We start from the raw sequence: 16,126 nt of genomic DNA on the forward strand, positions 1-16,126 counted from the left end.
ATTGTAAATGCACAAATGAACCTGATCATTTAGTTACTAGACCCAAGAAGTCGCTGTATTACAACAAAGATTCATTTTAGATGTCTCCATATGTATTAAATCTTACTGTCCTATAGAATGCTGTGATGTCATCTGAGACACAGTAACATTAGCACAGTCTCTGCAGCTGTGTTTACAGGCGCAGATCATTGTTATAAAAGAAGCTAGAAACCGCGGGAGCCGTTCACGGGATTAGCATTTAGCAACACACATAGCCACACTAAAGTGACGGGACTGATCTTATAATAGATCCATAGACGGGCTCGGGAGTCCTGTACCAGAACCCCAGGACACGTACCTGGCCCGAGTTTTAATGCGGGCGAGCTGTAGACAGGAAGACTGGAAGAGCCGTTAGCAGTTATCTTTAGTTAGCTTTAGCTCACACAGTACCGCACCACTCACACGCTTTTCCGCTCCAAACTGCACGAGTGACAGACTTTTGGACCCGATAAGCTTATCAGTTAACGAATATAAAAAATGTCCCTGTTAGACACGTTAGACCAGTGTAAAAGGGCAGTTGTTGTCGGGTTAGCCTATTAGCCTGTTAGCATCAGAGCTTGTTGACATCTTGGTTTTCTATTTCCGCCTGATTTACGTCCTGGTGGCGCACGAGCGCCACCTGTGGGACACATTTGTACGGCGGTGGTGTGTTCACACCGGGGCGTCAGGGGCGTCGATTTTACATTCAAAGTCAATGGTGGACATACTATTTTACATCCCATAAGTTTGTAAGTTATTAGACAGATCTGCACCGCAGTTTATTTGCACCTCTCCACTCGTGTGCATCATTTACAGCGTGGCGCTCCTTGGGGCTCATTGGGCAGGACACAGACTGTGCTCTGAGCTACAAACTGGTGTAGGAGTCTCGGCCATACCATACTCCGCTCAGCATTGCATGTCTACCAATCCAAACATGGCTACTTTGCACACAATCACCAGAGATGTGCTCATTGTGGATCACTTCAGCCCCTGATTATGGGCTTGTGGAGCAATGCGCACTATGCAGCCATGGTTTTACGCACTGATTATAATGTAGACTAATCATTATTGCCACTGCGCTGTACTGTGTCTGTCTCCAGATGGTTACAGTTTAGTCTAATACAGTTTATTCCAATTGAGCTGAAGCTGGTTTCGGTCCCTGATCCCGAAGTCTTTATGCAGGATCGACACCGCGCACTGTCCTCGCTGTTCCCCAGTACAGGGTCTGGAGCACTGCGCGCACTCTATCCGCGGATGTTCCGGGTACAAGTAATATGTAAATATGAGCTGTCACTGCCTGAGCGCGCAGCCTGAAAACAAGTGTAAAGATGTAGAAAGCTCAAAGTCAATGCAATAGATTTGGTGAAATTCACGCAAAGACTCGTACGGCTGTCGGTGTGTTGCCCAGGAGCGTTCAGCTACGCGCATGGGGTAATTTCTGGGGAAAATGATTCAGCTGTTGTTGTAATGTTAATGTTTAGAAAGCCAGCAATATATAGTTAACTTTTAACTTAAATAAAGGCCATTCTTTTGCACTCGTGGTGTTGGCGAATGGCTCCTGCCCCTAAATCTGGATAAAATTACAACTTTATTCTCTCTCTTGTGAAAACAGTGGATGCCCTGTCAGCTGAACACGGGCAGTTTGAATTACCAAAAAATGCACTGTGCTCTATGGAAGAATTCTTCTGGGCCCAAACTCCTATGAGCTGCAGTACCTATGGATGGCCACTAATAGATCTCACATGAAGACCAAGGGAGTGTGTCTTAAACAATTCTTATTATAGAGTCATGTTCAGTACTGTGATATTGTGACTGCTAATTGTTTTTTATTAAAAACACACAGAAGCCTGACTTGCAATAATATCTAGAAGACACAAGGAAAGCTGTACTGTCCAGCGCTGTGGTATGTAAGCATCTTCCATTGACCATCGCTGGCCCCGCCTCAGTAACTAGAGCTCTTAGTGGGGTTGTGTGGTTGACATATTCAGGCAAATAGATTTTATTGAAGCCTGTTAAGCCTATAAATGACAGCATGACTTTCACAAGATATACAGCCCTCTGTCTCCCATACCGCAGTTGTGATTATCTAGCTTTGTACCCCCTCAGCCGATCTTGTGATAGTGGAGTGTGTCCCAGCGAGAATGTTCTTTAGGAGAGGTGATGAGGACGTCATTTACATACTGTATGAGAACTGTACCAGAAGTGACAGGTCTGCAAGGTCTCTTTTCAAAGCATGATTAAAATACCCAGGATAGTGCACAAAATTTTAGTATAGTGTTCCCCCCTATAGATGAAAGCAAACATGTTCATGCTCTCTAGATGTAGTGGCAGACAGAAAAATGCATTAGCCAGGTAATGGTAGTAGTTTAACTACTGCTTAATAGGCTTGAGCAGTAGTTATGCACCATGTGATAATCAGGTTTGTCAATATTCTTTAGCAGCAGCAGCTGCTACACCCTCAGGTCTAACAAGAATGTCTCCACACACTAAGTCTGGGTGCAGCATAGTCTATGTTGTGTTCCATTCATCATTACAAAGATAGTTAAATGCACAATGTATCAAGTCCTTTGGTGAACGATAGGGATTATCAGTTGTATCCATGGTAACCAGCATTCAAACTGTGTTATCAAAGGTGAAGGGACAGAGTCCTCATTCAGGAGTAACAAATACACTGTAGCCCAGAATGTTGGGTCATAAACATCTGTTTGGCAGAGAGTTGGCCACAAGAACAGGTCACTGTGAGTCCACCAGGTGAAAGCTCGACAGTCCCTTCAACACGGCATTGTGCACATGATCAACCCTGGCTTGACATTTGATTCAAAATTGTCTCTGTCATACTGGAAAAAAATGTTCAAGGGAAATAGAAGTTTAATTCACATATGATTATGTCCAGGTCATTAAGATTCACAAATGCTATATTGGGTCAGTTTAAATCTGATCACAAGGATTTTTATGCTTTAAAAATGGCCACTTCATTGAGAGCCCTTCATGACCTTTTTTGATCCCTGTCGTGATGGTGCTGCCTCAGTTTAGAGTCCACTGGATCAAAACCCTAGGACAAACTCATTAAAGGTCCTATATAACTGTAACAAACAGCCAAGTTTGTTACTAGATTAATAGCACCTTTCACTACATGCACTTTAAATTGCACATACACTAATAGCACACAGCACTTTAAGCATTATTTGCACTGTAAAAAAAAGAATTGCACAAAAGGATTTAAAAATGTTTATTTGATTTGTCTGATTTTACCCAGTTTTAGATCTGGGCACAGAGGCATTTTAATTGAAGCTGCGTGTCCTGGAGGGGAAAGAGGACAAAATTAACAGCTAATTAATACATTGGATATGTGCAATATTAGTGCAATGTTTGTTGAGACTGTTTTGAAGTGTTGGTGTGTTCTGTAATTTGTAGTGTTTTTAGTGAAAGTGTTTTAAAATGTCTTAACTTACCACCTCCTTGTCCTTGTGTCCAGGTGTCAAAGAGATCCCCAGGGAAACAAGCTCCCTTAAAAAGGTTCCGGGGCAGGACCAAGGTGGGGGAGGTGTAGGGGAGACATGTTGGGCATTTTTAAATGGTTTATGGGTTTTAAGTACATTTGGTGTTTGGTTTTAGGGTTTATGTATTTTAATATGTATAATGTTGATTTGGGTTATGAGTTTATTGGGTTTTATGGAGGTTTGAGTTTTAAAGAGCTAAGGCTAGTTTTTAAATACCCCTAGTAATTAATAGTAGTATAGTCCAGTTAGAGGAACAGGATAAAAGGCGCCTGCAACCATCAAACCATGTTCTGCTGCTGGAGATGATGCTGCTCCTCTGATCTCCATTTGCACAATGCACCTGGCACTTTAATAATTGATGGGAGAAAGAAATAAAAAAATTGTGGACCACACCCGTGCTGCTGTCTTCTGTCACACCTCCTACCGCTAACGGCCAGCCTACGTTACATTTGGTGTCGGAAGTGTGTCCTCGCCGCTGTGAGACGAAGAAAATGCCAACACGGGGGAGAAGAAATGAGGAAGACGAGAATAGAGTGGAGTCTACTCACCACCAGGAAGCTCAGGCAAGTGGCTCCAAAGACAGTTTGGAGAAACTGGCAGGCATGGTGAAATGGCTAATGGACTCCCAGGTCGCACGGGACAAAAAAGGGGACAAAGAGCGCATGGTACAGGAGCAGCGCTGGGAGGCCATGCAGGAGGAAGTAAGCAAGATCCAGCAGCAGGTATTGAGGATGCATTCAGAGCGATCTGAGCATCAAAATGACATTGAAGAGCCAACGGCGGCACCAACAGATGATGAGGACAATTACACTTATAGGCCTCAGCGGGAACCAAAGCTGTTGCCACTGACCGCAGAGGATGACATTGAGCATTTCCTCATCACCTTCGAGAGAATGGCCCGAGTGTCACGTTGGCCATCTGAGGAGTGGGCCGTCCGTCTAGTTCCTCTCCTCACAGGCAAAGCCAGGAATGCCTATGTTTTAATGGACTTTGCGGACACTGAAGACTACCACAAGGTGAAAGAAGCCATCTTGGCAAAGTATGAGATCACGGCTGAGACTTACCGGCGCCGTTTCAGATCTCTGAAGATTGAACCAGATGAGACACCTCGAGAACTGTATGTGCGGCTGAAGGAACTTTTCTATAGATGGATACAGCCGGAGAAGTCAGACATTCGAACCATCGCAGAGACACTTATCCTGGAGCAGTTCCTTCGGATGGTTAATCCTGAGCTGGAGGTTTGGATTCGGGAGCGCAATACGACCACCGCTGAGGAAGCTGCTCGTCTAGCTGAGGCCTTTACAGCAGCTCGGAAAGGGACCAGATCCATGCAATTTGGCCGAGAATCTCCCCAAGGCCAGTCAAGTAAGTCCTTTGGGGGTGATAAGAGGTTTGGTCCGGGTCAGGGTAATATCAGTGGTAGGCCATCTCCATTCAACCAACAGTCCCGTCCAGCTAAAAAGCCGTTCTCCAAAACACTAGCACAGGAAATAAGGTGTTATAATTGTAATGAGCTAGGTCATACACAGCACTTCTGTCCGGCACTTAAAGCCAAGCCATCTTTGCTATGTTCCGTACCTAGACTAGCAGTAGTGCAGACAGGGGAGCGGAAGGGGCGTTTAACACCAGTCCTTGTTAATGGCCACCGGCATGAAGCTCTTTTAGATTCGGGCTGTTTTCAGACAGTAGTTTTGTCTAGTTTGGTTCCAGTTGAACGTCAGTCTCCAGACAAGACCCCTCTAATTTGCATACATGGAGATGAGCACTGGTACCCTACAGCTGAGGTGTTTTTGACAGTTGGAGGACAAACTTACCTGATCACTGTAGCCCTGTCTAAAAACCTGCCTTATGGGGTTATTCTAGGGAACGACATTCCAACCCTTCCTGATCTAATTGCTCAGTCTGACAGTAGCCAGGGTGCAAATGTTTCATCGCCAGAGAGTATGTGCAACCCAAGCCCAATGACAGAATCCAGTCCTGCTAATCATTGTAATATTCTTACCAGAGCCCAGTCAGCTAGAGAAGTCTTAGAAGAGCTGCCTTTCTGTGATGAGGAGCTCGAGGTGCAACCAGGAAAGACGAGAAAGTCAAAGTCCCAAAAGAGAAGGGATAAGTTTGCTGGCTCACAAAGACAAGAAAATGAACTTGCCAAACCCCTCAGTCCAGTTGAGTTCAGTATCCCCTCAGACATAGGTGCCCTTCAGGAAGAAGACCCCACTCTAAAGCCCTGGTTTGAAAAGGTCACAGAGCGGGAGGGGGTCAGCATAGGGAAGGTCAGCTACCTGGATGAAGTGGGTTATATCATTAAAAATGGTCTCCTTTACCAGAGAAAGGACAAGATTGAAGCCTTAGCCTTGCCACAGCAGTTCAGAGAGAGGGTAATGGAACTGGGACACTCCATTCCCTGGGCAGGTCACATGGCATTCCAGAAAACTCTAAGAAGAATTGGTAGCCGTTTTGCTTGGCCAGGAATGTATGTTGAGCTGTCAAAGTTTTGTACATCCTGTAAAACATGCCAGTTAACCTCAGGCAAACGAGTGACACAAGCCCAACTGCAACCATTACCAATTATTGGCACCCCATTTGAAAGAATTGGCATGGACATTGTGGGCCCCCTGGAGAGAAGCTCGGCAGGAAACAAATACATTTTGGTGTTGTGTGACTATGCTACACGTTATCCTGAGGCCTTTCCCCTCAGGTGTATCAAAGCCAAACAAGTGGCCAATTGTTTACTGCAGCTTTTCTCTAGGGTTGGGGTTGCCAAAGAAATTCTCACAGATTGTGGTACAAATTTTTTGTCCAAACTCCTCCAACAAGTCTACCAGCTGTTAGGGGTCAAGGGTATTAGGACAACTCCTTATCACCCCCAAACGGATGGATTGGTGGAGAGGTATAATCAAACACTGAAAACCATGCTGCGGAAGTTTGTCTCTACCACAGGGGCAGATTGGGACCAGTGGCTACCGTACCTCCTGTTTGCCTACAGGGAGGTCCCGCAGGCATCAACTGGCTTCTCACCTTTTGAACTGTTATATGGACGTCAGGTGAGGGGCCCACTAGACCTGCTAAAGGACCATTGGGAGGGTACAGAGCCAGAAAGAGACAACATTGTTGCCTACGTCCTGAAGATGAGAGAGAGACTTGAGGCAATGGCAGTCCTGGCTCAGGAGAACTTAAAGGGAGCACAGGAACGACAAAAGACCTGGTACGATCGTAAGGCAAAGGACAGAGTCTTCACTACTGGTCAGAAGGTACTGTTGCTATTACCCACTAGTGAGAACAAGTTGCTAGCTAAATGGCACGGACCTTACGACATCACAAGACAAATTAGCAAAGTTAACTATGAACTGTACATGCCTGAAAGGCGGAAAAAGCACCAGGTTTTCCATGTAAATCTTTTGAAAGAATTCCTCACTCGGCAAGAGCCTTCACAGCAACTTCTGGTGCGTGCTGTGAAGGATGAGGAAGTGACTGACTGTTTCTTTCCTACTTCTGCCACAGAGCCAACTGCTGTTGACCTCTCTCACCTCTCTCCCTCGCAGCAGGAGGAAATCAAACACCTGCTCGATCCCACTCTATTTCAGGAGACCCCCGGCTTCACATCACTGGTGCAGCATAAAATCAGACTAAGAAAAGATGCTCCAGTGAGGCAGAGGAGTTACAGGATACCTGAACGGTTGGTACCAGTGCTGCAAAAAGAAATTAAACTGATGCTGGAGCTTAACATTATTGAAGTGTCTAACAGTGAATGGTGTAGCCCGGTTGTTCTTGTGCCAAAAAAGGATGGTTCGCTTCGATTCTGTATTGATTTTAGACACTTGAATGCAATCTCAAACTTTGACCCCTACCCAATGCCACGCATTGATGACCTGTTGGAGCGTGTGGGAGGTGCTTCATACATTACAACACTGGATTTGTCAAGGGGCTATTGGCAGTTGGCTCTGGCACCTGAAGCTCGAGAACTGACTGCCTTCCGGACGCCATTTGGTTTGTACCAGTTTCGGGTGATGCCATTTGGTCTGCAAGGGGCACCAGCCACTTTCCAAAGGCTCATGGACTTTGTGCTGAAGGATGCCTCAGAGTTTTCTGCTGCCTACTTGGATGATGTTGTGATTTTCAGCAGGTCCTGGGAGGAACATCTCCACCACCTCCAGGAAGTCCTGCAGAAAATCCAAGCTGCAGGACTTACAATCAACCCTCGCAAGTGTGCGGTGGCCCATCGTGAAGTGGAGTACCTGGGCTATACCATTGGCTATGGGAGGATCAGGCCACAGGTACAGAAGATGGAGGCCATACGCTCATTCCCTGTGCCCACTACCAAGAGGAAGGTTCGTGGATTTCTTGGCTGGTAGGGTGGTACAGGAAGTTTGTTCCACAGTTTGCCGAGAGGTCAGCTGTCCTAAACAACCTTACCAAGAACTCTGCCCCCAACAAGGTGAGATGGTCAGCAGAGTGTGATCGAGATTTTACAGACCTGAAGGAGGCGATATGCACTTGTCCGGTTCTGCACAGCCCTGACTTTAACAAACCCTTCATCCTGCAAACCGACACTTCGGGGGTGGGACTAGGGGCGGTCCTCCTCCAAGAGAAGGATGGAGAGAGGAGACCAGTGGTGTTCCTTAGTCGTAAGCTGCTTGACAGGGAAACCCGATACTCTACAGTGGAGAAGGAGTGTCTGGCGATGAAGTGGGCCATCGACTCCTTAAGGTACTACCTGCTAGGACGTCCTTTCACCCTGGAGACTGACCATCGAGCGCTCCAGTGGTTGAACCGCATGAAGGATGCCAATACTCGCATCGCAGGCTGGTATCTATCTCTTCAGCCCTACAACTTTACAGTACAGTACCAACCTGGGAAGACCAACGTGGTAGCGGACTGTCTGTCTAGAATGGCTGAAGACTGAGGTTTCACCTTGTTGAGAGGAGGGGGGAAATGTAACAAACAGCCAAGTTTGTTACTAGATTAATAGCACCTTTCACTACATGCACTTTAAATTGCACATACACTAATAGCACACAGCACTTTAAGCATTATTTGCACTGTAAAAAAAAGAATTGCACAAAAGGATTTAAAAATGTTTATTTGATTTGTCTGATTTTACCCAGTTTTAGATCTGGGCACAGAGGCATTTTAATTGAAGCTGCGTGTCCTGGAGGGGAAAGAGGACAAAATTAACAGCTAATTAATACATTGGATATGTGCAATATTAGTGCAATGTTTGTTGAGACTGTTTTGAAGTGTTGGTGTGTTCTGTAATTTGTAGTGTTTTTAGTGAAAGTGTTTTAAAATGTCTTAACTTACCACCTCCTTGTCCTTGTGTCCAGGTGTCAAAGAGATCCCCAGGGAAACAAGCTCCCTTAAAAAGGTTCCGGGGCAGGACCAAGGTGGGGGAGGTGTAGGGGAGACATGTTGGGCATTTTTAAATGGTTTATGGGTTTTAAGTACATTTGGTGTTTGGTTTTAGGGTTTATGTATTTTAATATGTATAATGTTGATTTGGGTTATGAGTTTATTGGGTTTTATGGAGGTTTGAGTTTTAAAGAGCTAAGGCTAGTTTTTAAATACCCCTAGTAATTAATAGTAGTATAGTCCAGTTAGAGGAACAGGATAAAAGGCGCCTGCAACCATCAAACCATGTTCTGCTGCTGGAGATGATGCTGCTCCTCTGATCTCCATTTGCACAATGCACCTGGCACTTTAATAATTGATGGGAGAAAGAAATAAAAAAATTGTGGACCACACCCGTGCTGCTGTCTTCTGTCACACCTCCTACCGCTAACGGCCAGCCTACGTTACAATAACACAACATTCACTCTTGCGAGATTTAAGCCATGTTATAATGTTGTTACCACATCAAAAACATGTCTGAAGTTGTGTTATGTTTGAGTAATCCTGGTTTATTTTCTGTCTACATCTCCCAAGCTCAAAACGCTCTGTTCCACCTTGCATTTCCAGTTTTACCACACGACATCACAAGGTGGAACAAAGTGTTTTCAACTTGAGAAAAGAACACAGCCTAAATATACAGGGTTAGTGTGTTAAACATGTGTGAATGAAACAAAACACAACTCCAGTTATCTTTTTGATGAGGGATCAACATTATAACATAGAATATAGAAACTTTGAAGTATGAGGTCCAGATTTTGACCATCTGCATATTTTGATTCAAAATGAACGCCTTTACGTCAGTGACTTTATTGCTAAGGGCCACATAAATGATAATATTTCACCACTACAGCGTCCCGGTCAAATTCAGCCATGTGTGCAGGAGCTCAGTCCAATCCAGACATGGGGCATAAGGCCTGCTTAAAAAGTGCAACCGGCCCAGCAACACAATAACACAGAGGCCTGATATCATCTTGACACGTTTTGTTCTGTTTACTGTGTAAATATCAAGTATGAGACAGTGTGCTGAGTGGTTGGGTTAGAGCCTTGTTGTGGGGTAATGATTTACGGACAGTTTTGAGATTTTGGTTAAGGTTAGGGTGAGGGTGGAGGTTATGGGTTTACTTTCAAAAATATCTTTTAAATGTGAGTACACAGGGCTATGGAACATAGAGCTGCTTTTTACAAAACTTTCTAAGGAACATGGAACCAATGGGCTGTGTTTTCAGAAGACTGCTCCCACTGAGGACCGCTCCCACTCTTCTCCCATCAACCCAAAACACACACCATTGGTCAAATCCTCCTGCTCAGGTAGTCCTGACCAAGATTAGCTCAAGATCTGGAGATGGATCCCACGGCTCCTGATGAGGTGCCCCAGCAGACTGAAGGATGGGTCAAATGCAGAGGATAAATTTCCCTACAGGGACAGTAAAGGCTATAACATTAACAAAGCCTAAAACATAACCATTATAATACAAAGGCCATAAACCTGACCAAAACTTTAGAACAAGGTCCTGGACTTTACTATAAAGCAAGGCAAGTTTATTTGTACAGCACAATTCGTACACAAAGTAATTCAAAGTGCTTTATAGAATAAGAAAGACATTAAAATCACAATACAACAAATCAAAACATAAATAATCACAAATAATCATCATAAAATTAACATTAACAAAGAAGTGTGCAGAATAAAACCCTTTCAGTCATATGCACAGCTAAACAGAACTGTTTTGAGCCAAGATCTAAACCTTGGCAAAGTAGAGGCCTGTCTCACATCCTCAGGAAGACTGTTCCACATCTTATCTTCATAAAACTGAAACACTGATTCCTCATGTTTAGTCCTGACTCTGGGACCAGCAGGAGGCTGTGTAGTAGGAGACATTATTGCTGCATATTAACTGGCCTAACAGCAGCATGTAGAGATTAAACAAAAGGGGTCCCAGGATTGACCCCTGGGGCACCCCACAGATCATGGCCATGTAATCTGAGACACAGGTTCAATTTTAACAAAGTACTCCCTATCTTCTTGATAGAATTTGAACTAGTTTTGTGCAGTACTAGAGATGCCCACACAGTCCTCTAGTCTCTGTAAAAGGATCCCATGATCGACCCTCAGATCTAACAGGATCCCTTTGCCTGCATCAGCGTTCAGGTGGATGTCATTTGTCACCTTGATAAGAGAAGTCTCAGTGCTGTGGTGGAGTCTAAACCCTGACTGGAAAACATCAAAGGGGTTGTTCATTTGGAGAAAGTTAATAAGCTGTTGGTAAACAACTTTTTCAAGGACTTTGCCTGAAAACGGCAGATTTGAGATGGGCCAGTAATTGTTCAATATTGTGGCATCAAGACTGCTCTTCTTTAGGAGAGGCTTGATAACTACAGTTTTCAAAGTTCTTGGGACTGTTCCAGATTGAAGTGACATGTTAACGATGCAAACAAATTGTGACAGCAAACTGTTGAGCACAGGCTTTAGAAATCTACTGGTTAACACAATGAGGCAGCATGTAGATGAACTCAGACTGGTGACGATCTCTGGGACAGTTTTGTCAGTTACAGGTGCAAAGTGAGTCAGCTCTAAATGTCTAGATGGCTGCAGGGGTGTTAGTTGAGTTATTTTTTAATGCCCTGAACCTTGTCATCAAAGAATATTGCAAACTAATTGCACTTAGATGTGAAAATTAGTTCTAACGGCAGCGGAGCTGGAGGGTTTGTTAATCTGTCTCTGCAACTTCCAATAATGTCCGAAAAATACCTCTCTTTTTTTTTACTCGTGTTTCAGATTCAAATTTGAAGTTGGGTGGAGTTGATCCACTAGAATTGCATTACCTGTGTTTTTGTTGAGCCATGTTTTGGTTAAAAAGAAGAAATAAAATCATTAATTAAAAATGAATTGTTACATAAATATCTGACATTGAGCACAGCAAGTTTCAGATTAGTTTCAGTAGGGCTGGATGTTATTGTCTTACAGGGAACTAAATGTCTCTGATTGGACAGTCTGACTGTCCTTCTGTTAATCAGTCTATGTGGTGTAACTGTAGATACAGCTCCATCATGTGTGTCCTAGCTCTTGGTGATAACAGCTCTGGGGGAAGGCAGGGAAGGGCGAGGAGGGGGGAGTTTGTGTGAAAGAGGAGGGGGAGGTGTGAGGGCCTTTGGTGGTGAAACTGGCATAGTTTTGTAAGGGATGAGGGGAGCCATCTTAATTCCTGATCTGATGAGGCTTTCTAGATGGTTGGGAAGGACCATGGGTGAAGGTGGGGAGGAAAAAGAGTGGAGTCCCTAGAGGGAGTAGATGTAGCAAAGGGGACCCCAGGCTGGTCTGTGGGCAGGGGAGGCGATGGGGGTGCTGCTGGGACTGAAACCGCTGGGGCTGTCACAGACAGGTTCAAGGCCTGTGACAAGAGCCCTGGGGGAAGTGAAGTCGCTGGTGGTGACTCCTTTGCTGGGGGTGGTGGTAGTTGTGGTGCTGGTGGTGGTGCTGACACATTGACTCGGTCTCTGACTGGAGCAGCAGGGATGCTGCTCTCATTTCTTTTTTCTCTCACTGGCCCAGGACCCAGGCCGGTGCCTCAGAGCGTAGAGGAGGTTCTCCATCGACACTCTCACTCCACCTCTGCTCAGGTGCAGACCATTTTCCTTGAACAGGTCCTCTCGTTTTCCACAATAGAGCAAAGTTCTCAGTGTAGTGCAATCCTCCGGGTGCACACGTTTTGCAAACTTGCTAATATCCCAGAGCAAGTTTGGGTTCCTCTGTGGCTCACATCTCTGATAGCACCAACTCCTAACAACAGAGTATCTCTGACCTTGACGTTTGGCATAATTCGCCTGTCTGCTGCTGCTCTTTTGCCAACTTCATTACTCTTGTTTTGTGACAAAAATCCATTTTCTGTTTGTACGTTAATATCAGTCTATGACAGAGATAAAATCTGTTTTAAGCTGTATTGTGGACAATGTAGCTATATTAGCATTGTCTTTTATCACTTGTTGTGTTGATTTGGCATTTTTATCTTTGCAAAGTTTTGGAAAAGACACTGTATCACTCAGGTTTAAGTTTAAAGTAGCAGATTTTTCACCCTCTTAAAGTGCTTTACAGAATAAGAAAGACATTAAAATCACAATACAACAAATCAAAACATAAATAATCATAAATAATCATCATAAAATTGACATGACGAGACAGAGGGAGAGAGAGAAATAAAGAGAGAACATAATGGATACAAACTGCATACATTTCAAACTAGAAATGTAGCTGTTGGTCAACCATGGCTCCACAAACATAACAATCTTGCCTAAGTTGTTTTAGTTTAAAGTAAAATCGGCTGAGTAATTACACAAATATTAAGCACACCCCTTTTTTTTTGTCTTAACAGTACATTCTATCACCGAATTTCATCTTCATTTTAAACTGGCTGTTGTTGTAACACATAAACCCAGCCCAAAACCTTCTATCACAATCTGTTCAACCTATTTCTCTCCTGTGTGACTTCTCATATGTCTTTTCATATCGGTGCACTGGGTAAATCTTTTATTACAAACAGAACAGCTGTAAGGTTTCTCTCCTGTGTGTGTTCTGATGTGTTGTGTGAGATGCTTCTTTTGAGAAAATGCTTTTTCACAGAGAGAACAGCTGTAAGGTTTGTCTCCTGTGTGTGTTCTCATGTGTTGCGTGAGATGGCCATTTTGAGTAAATGCTTTCTTACAGACAGAACAGCTGTAAGGCTTGTCTCCTGTGTGTGTTCTCATATGGTATGTGAGAGTACCTTTTTCAGTAAATGCTTTCTCACAAACAGAACAGATGTAAGGTTTGTCACCTGTGTGTGTTCTCGTGTGTTTTGTGAGATTACGCTTATCAGTAAATGTTTTCTCACAGACAGAACAGCTGTAAGGTTTCTCATCTGTGTGTGTTCCCTTGTGTTGTTTAAGATAAGCTTTAAGGGTAAATGCCTTCTCACAGACAGAACAGCTGTAAGGTTTGTCTCCTGTGTGGGTTCTCATGTGGTATGTGAGATTACTCTTTTGAGTGAATGCTTTCTCACAGACAGAACAGCTGTAAGGCCTGTCTCCTGTGTGTATTCTCATGTGTTTTGTGAGACTACGCTTATCAGTAAATGCTTTCTCACAGACAGAACAGCTGTAAGGTTTCTCTCCTGTGTGTGTTTTCTCATGTTGTGTGAGATAAGCTTTAAGGGCAAATGCTTTCTCACAGACAGAACAGCTGTAAGGCTTGTCTCCTGTGTGTATTCTCATGTGTTTTGTGAGATGACTCTTTTGAATAAATGCTTTCTCACAGAGAGAACAGCAATAAGGTTTCTCTCCTTTGTGAACTCGAAAGTGTCTTTTTAAATTGATTTTTAAGACAAATCTCTTTTTACAAACAGAGCACTGGTGTTTCTTGCCTGCAGTTCTTTCAGCTGTTCCTGACACGTCCCCATTGTCCACAGTGGCTCTGGTCTCTGGTGCAGACTTGTATTTGGGGGATAGACTTGAGTTTGGTGCAGTGGTGCTTTTGGCTCTGATCTGGACTTGGTTGTAGTTGTCTCCATCTGCATCTGTCTCCATCTCTGCAGCTGACGAGCCGATTGGAGCACTCCAGTCTTCATCACTGTCAGTGTCAAAAGAGTGCTCGGTGTCTCCCTCAGTCTCGAGGTGAATATGTGTCTCTGAGCTAATGTCCTCTCCCTGTGTGTCCTCTCTGTGGACATGTGTCTGTGAGATGATGTCCTCTCCCTGTGTGTCCTCTCTGTAGACATGTGTTTGTGAGCTGATGTCCTCTCCCTGTGTGTCCTCTCTGTGGACATGTGTCTGTGAGCTGATGTCCTCTCCTTGTGTGTCCTCTCTGTAGACAAGTGTCTGTGAGATGATGTCCTCTTCCTGCCTGTCCTCTCTGTGGACATGTGTCTGTGAGATTATGTCCTCTTCCTGCCTGTCCTCTCTGTGGACATGTATTTCTGAGCTGATGTCCTCTCCCTGTGTGTCCTCTCTGTAGACATGTGTCTGTGAGATGATGTCCTCTTCTTGCCTGTCCTCTCTGTGGACATGTATCTCTGAGCTGATGTCCTCTCCCTGTGTGTCCTCTCTGTGGACATGTATCTCTGAGCTGATGTCCTCTCCCTGTGTGTCCTCTCTGTAGACATGTGTTTGTGAGCTGATGTCCTCTCCCTGTGTGTCCTCTCTGTGGACATGTGTCTGTGAGCTGATGTCCTCTCCTTGTGTGTCCTCTCTGTAGACAAGTGTCTGTGAGATGATGTCCTCTTCCTGCCTGTCCTCTCTGTGGACATGTGTCTGTGAGATTATGTCCTCTTCCTGCCTGTCCTCTCTGTGGACATGTATTTCTGAGCTGATGTCCTCTCCCTGTGTGTCCTCTCTGTAGACATGTGTCTGTGAGATGATGTCCTCTTCTTGCCTGTCCTCTCTGTGGACATGTGTCTGTGAGCTGATGTCCTCTCCCTGTGTGTCCTCTCTGTGGACATGTGTCTGTGAGCTGATGTCCTCTCCCTGTGTGTCCTCTCTGTGGGCATGTGTCTGTGAGCTGATGTCCTCTCCCTGTGTGTCCTCTCTGTGGGCATGTGTCTGTGAGCTGATGTCCTCTCTGTGATCAGTGTCTTTTCGTTGAAGCAGTGAGGACTCTTCTGTCTTCACACAGCCATCATCAGGGACAGACCTGAAGAAAATAAAATAAAATCTACATGAATCAAAAACACAGTTTGGAACAATTGTCCTCTGAGGAGAAGTCAGTGTCTGTGTCTGCATAAAGTATTCTTATGTATAAAACCTGTTTAATTCAATTAGCACTTTATACTTCTGGCTATTCTTAAATGTCTCTGAATTCAGATGTATTTCTAATCTGATCATGATGGGACTCACACTTGCAGCTCCTCTTCCTCCTGTTTGACGTGCTGTTCTTCTGGCTCCTCTTTAATCTGTGGGGTCTCTGGAATGTCCTTTTTCAGAGAGAAACCAGGACTCAGAGAGGACATGTGGACACCTGCAGGAGACAATGGGCAAACAAAGATGAGAATTACTGACACATACACAAACATATTTATTATTTGTCCATGAACTTAACTAAACATAGCTTTCTCCAAATGAACAACTCCTTTGATGTTTTCCAATCAGGTTTTAGACTCCACCACAGCACTGAGACGGCTCTTATCAAGGTGACAAATGACATCCGCCTGAACACTGATGCAGGCAAAGTCTCAGTCTTGATCCTGTTAAATCTG

General features: G+C 44.4%; 2 protein-coding genes across 2 annotated transcripts in view; both read right to left on the reverse strand.

Annotated features, from left to right (window-relative positions):
* Positions 1 to 645, reverse strand: part of rbm42 (RNA binding motif protein 42) — a 7,989-nt gene extending 7,344 nt beyond the window's left edge. The window contains exon 1 of the mRNA XM_033980757.2: positions 338 to 645. The gene's annotated coding sequence lies outside the window, so the exon portion shown is untranslated. The remainder of the gene's footprint in view (positions 1 to 337) is intronic.
* A 12,447-nt stretch (positions 646 to 13,092) lies between these two features.
* On the reverse strand, positions 13,093 to 15,296 carry LOC117383564 (zinc finger protein OZF-like). The gene has a single exon (XM_055227993.1). It carries the CDS (start codon positions 14,460 to 14,462, stop codon positions 13,368 to 13,370), a length of 1,095 nt encoding a protein of 364 aa, XP_055083968.1. The 5' UTR covers positions 14,463 to 15,296; the 3' UTR covers positions 13,093 to 13,367.
* Between the last annotated feature and the right edge of the window lie 830 nt (positions 15,297 to 16,126).

This window comes from Periophthalmus magnuspinnatus, chromosome 16 (genome assembly GCF_009829125.3).
Source record: "Periophthalmus magnuspinnatus isolate fPerMag1 chromosome 16, fPerMag1.2.pri, whole genome shotgun sequence".
Lineage (NCBI taxonomy): Eukaryota > Metazoa > Chordata > Actinopteri > Gobiiformes > Gobiidae > Periophthalmus > Periophthalmus magnuspinnatus.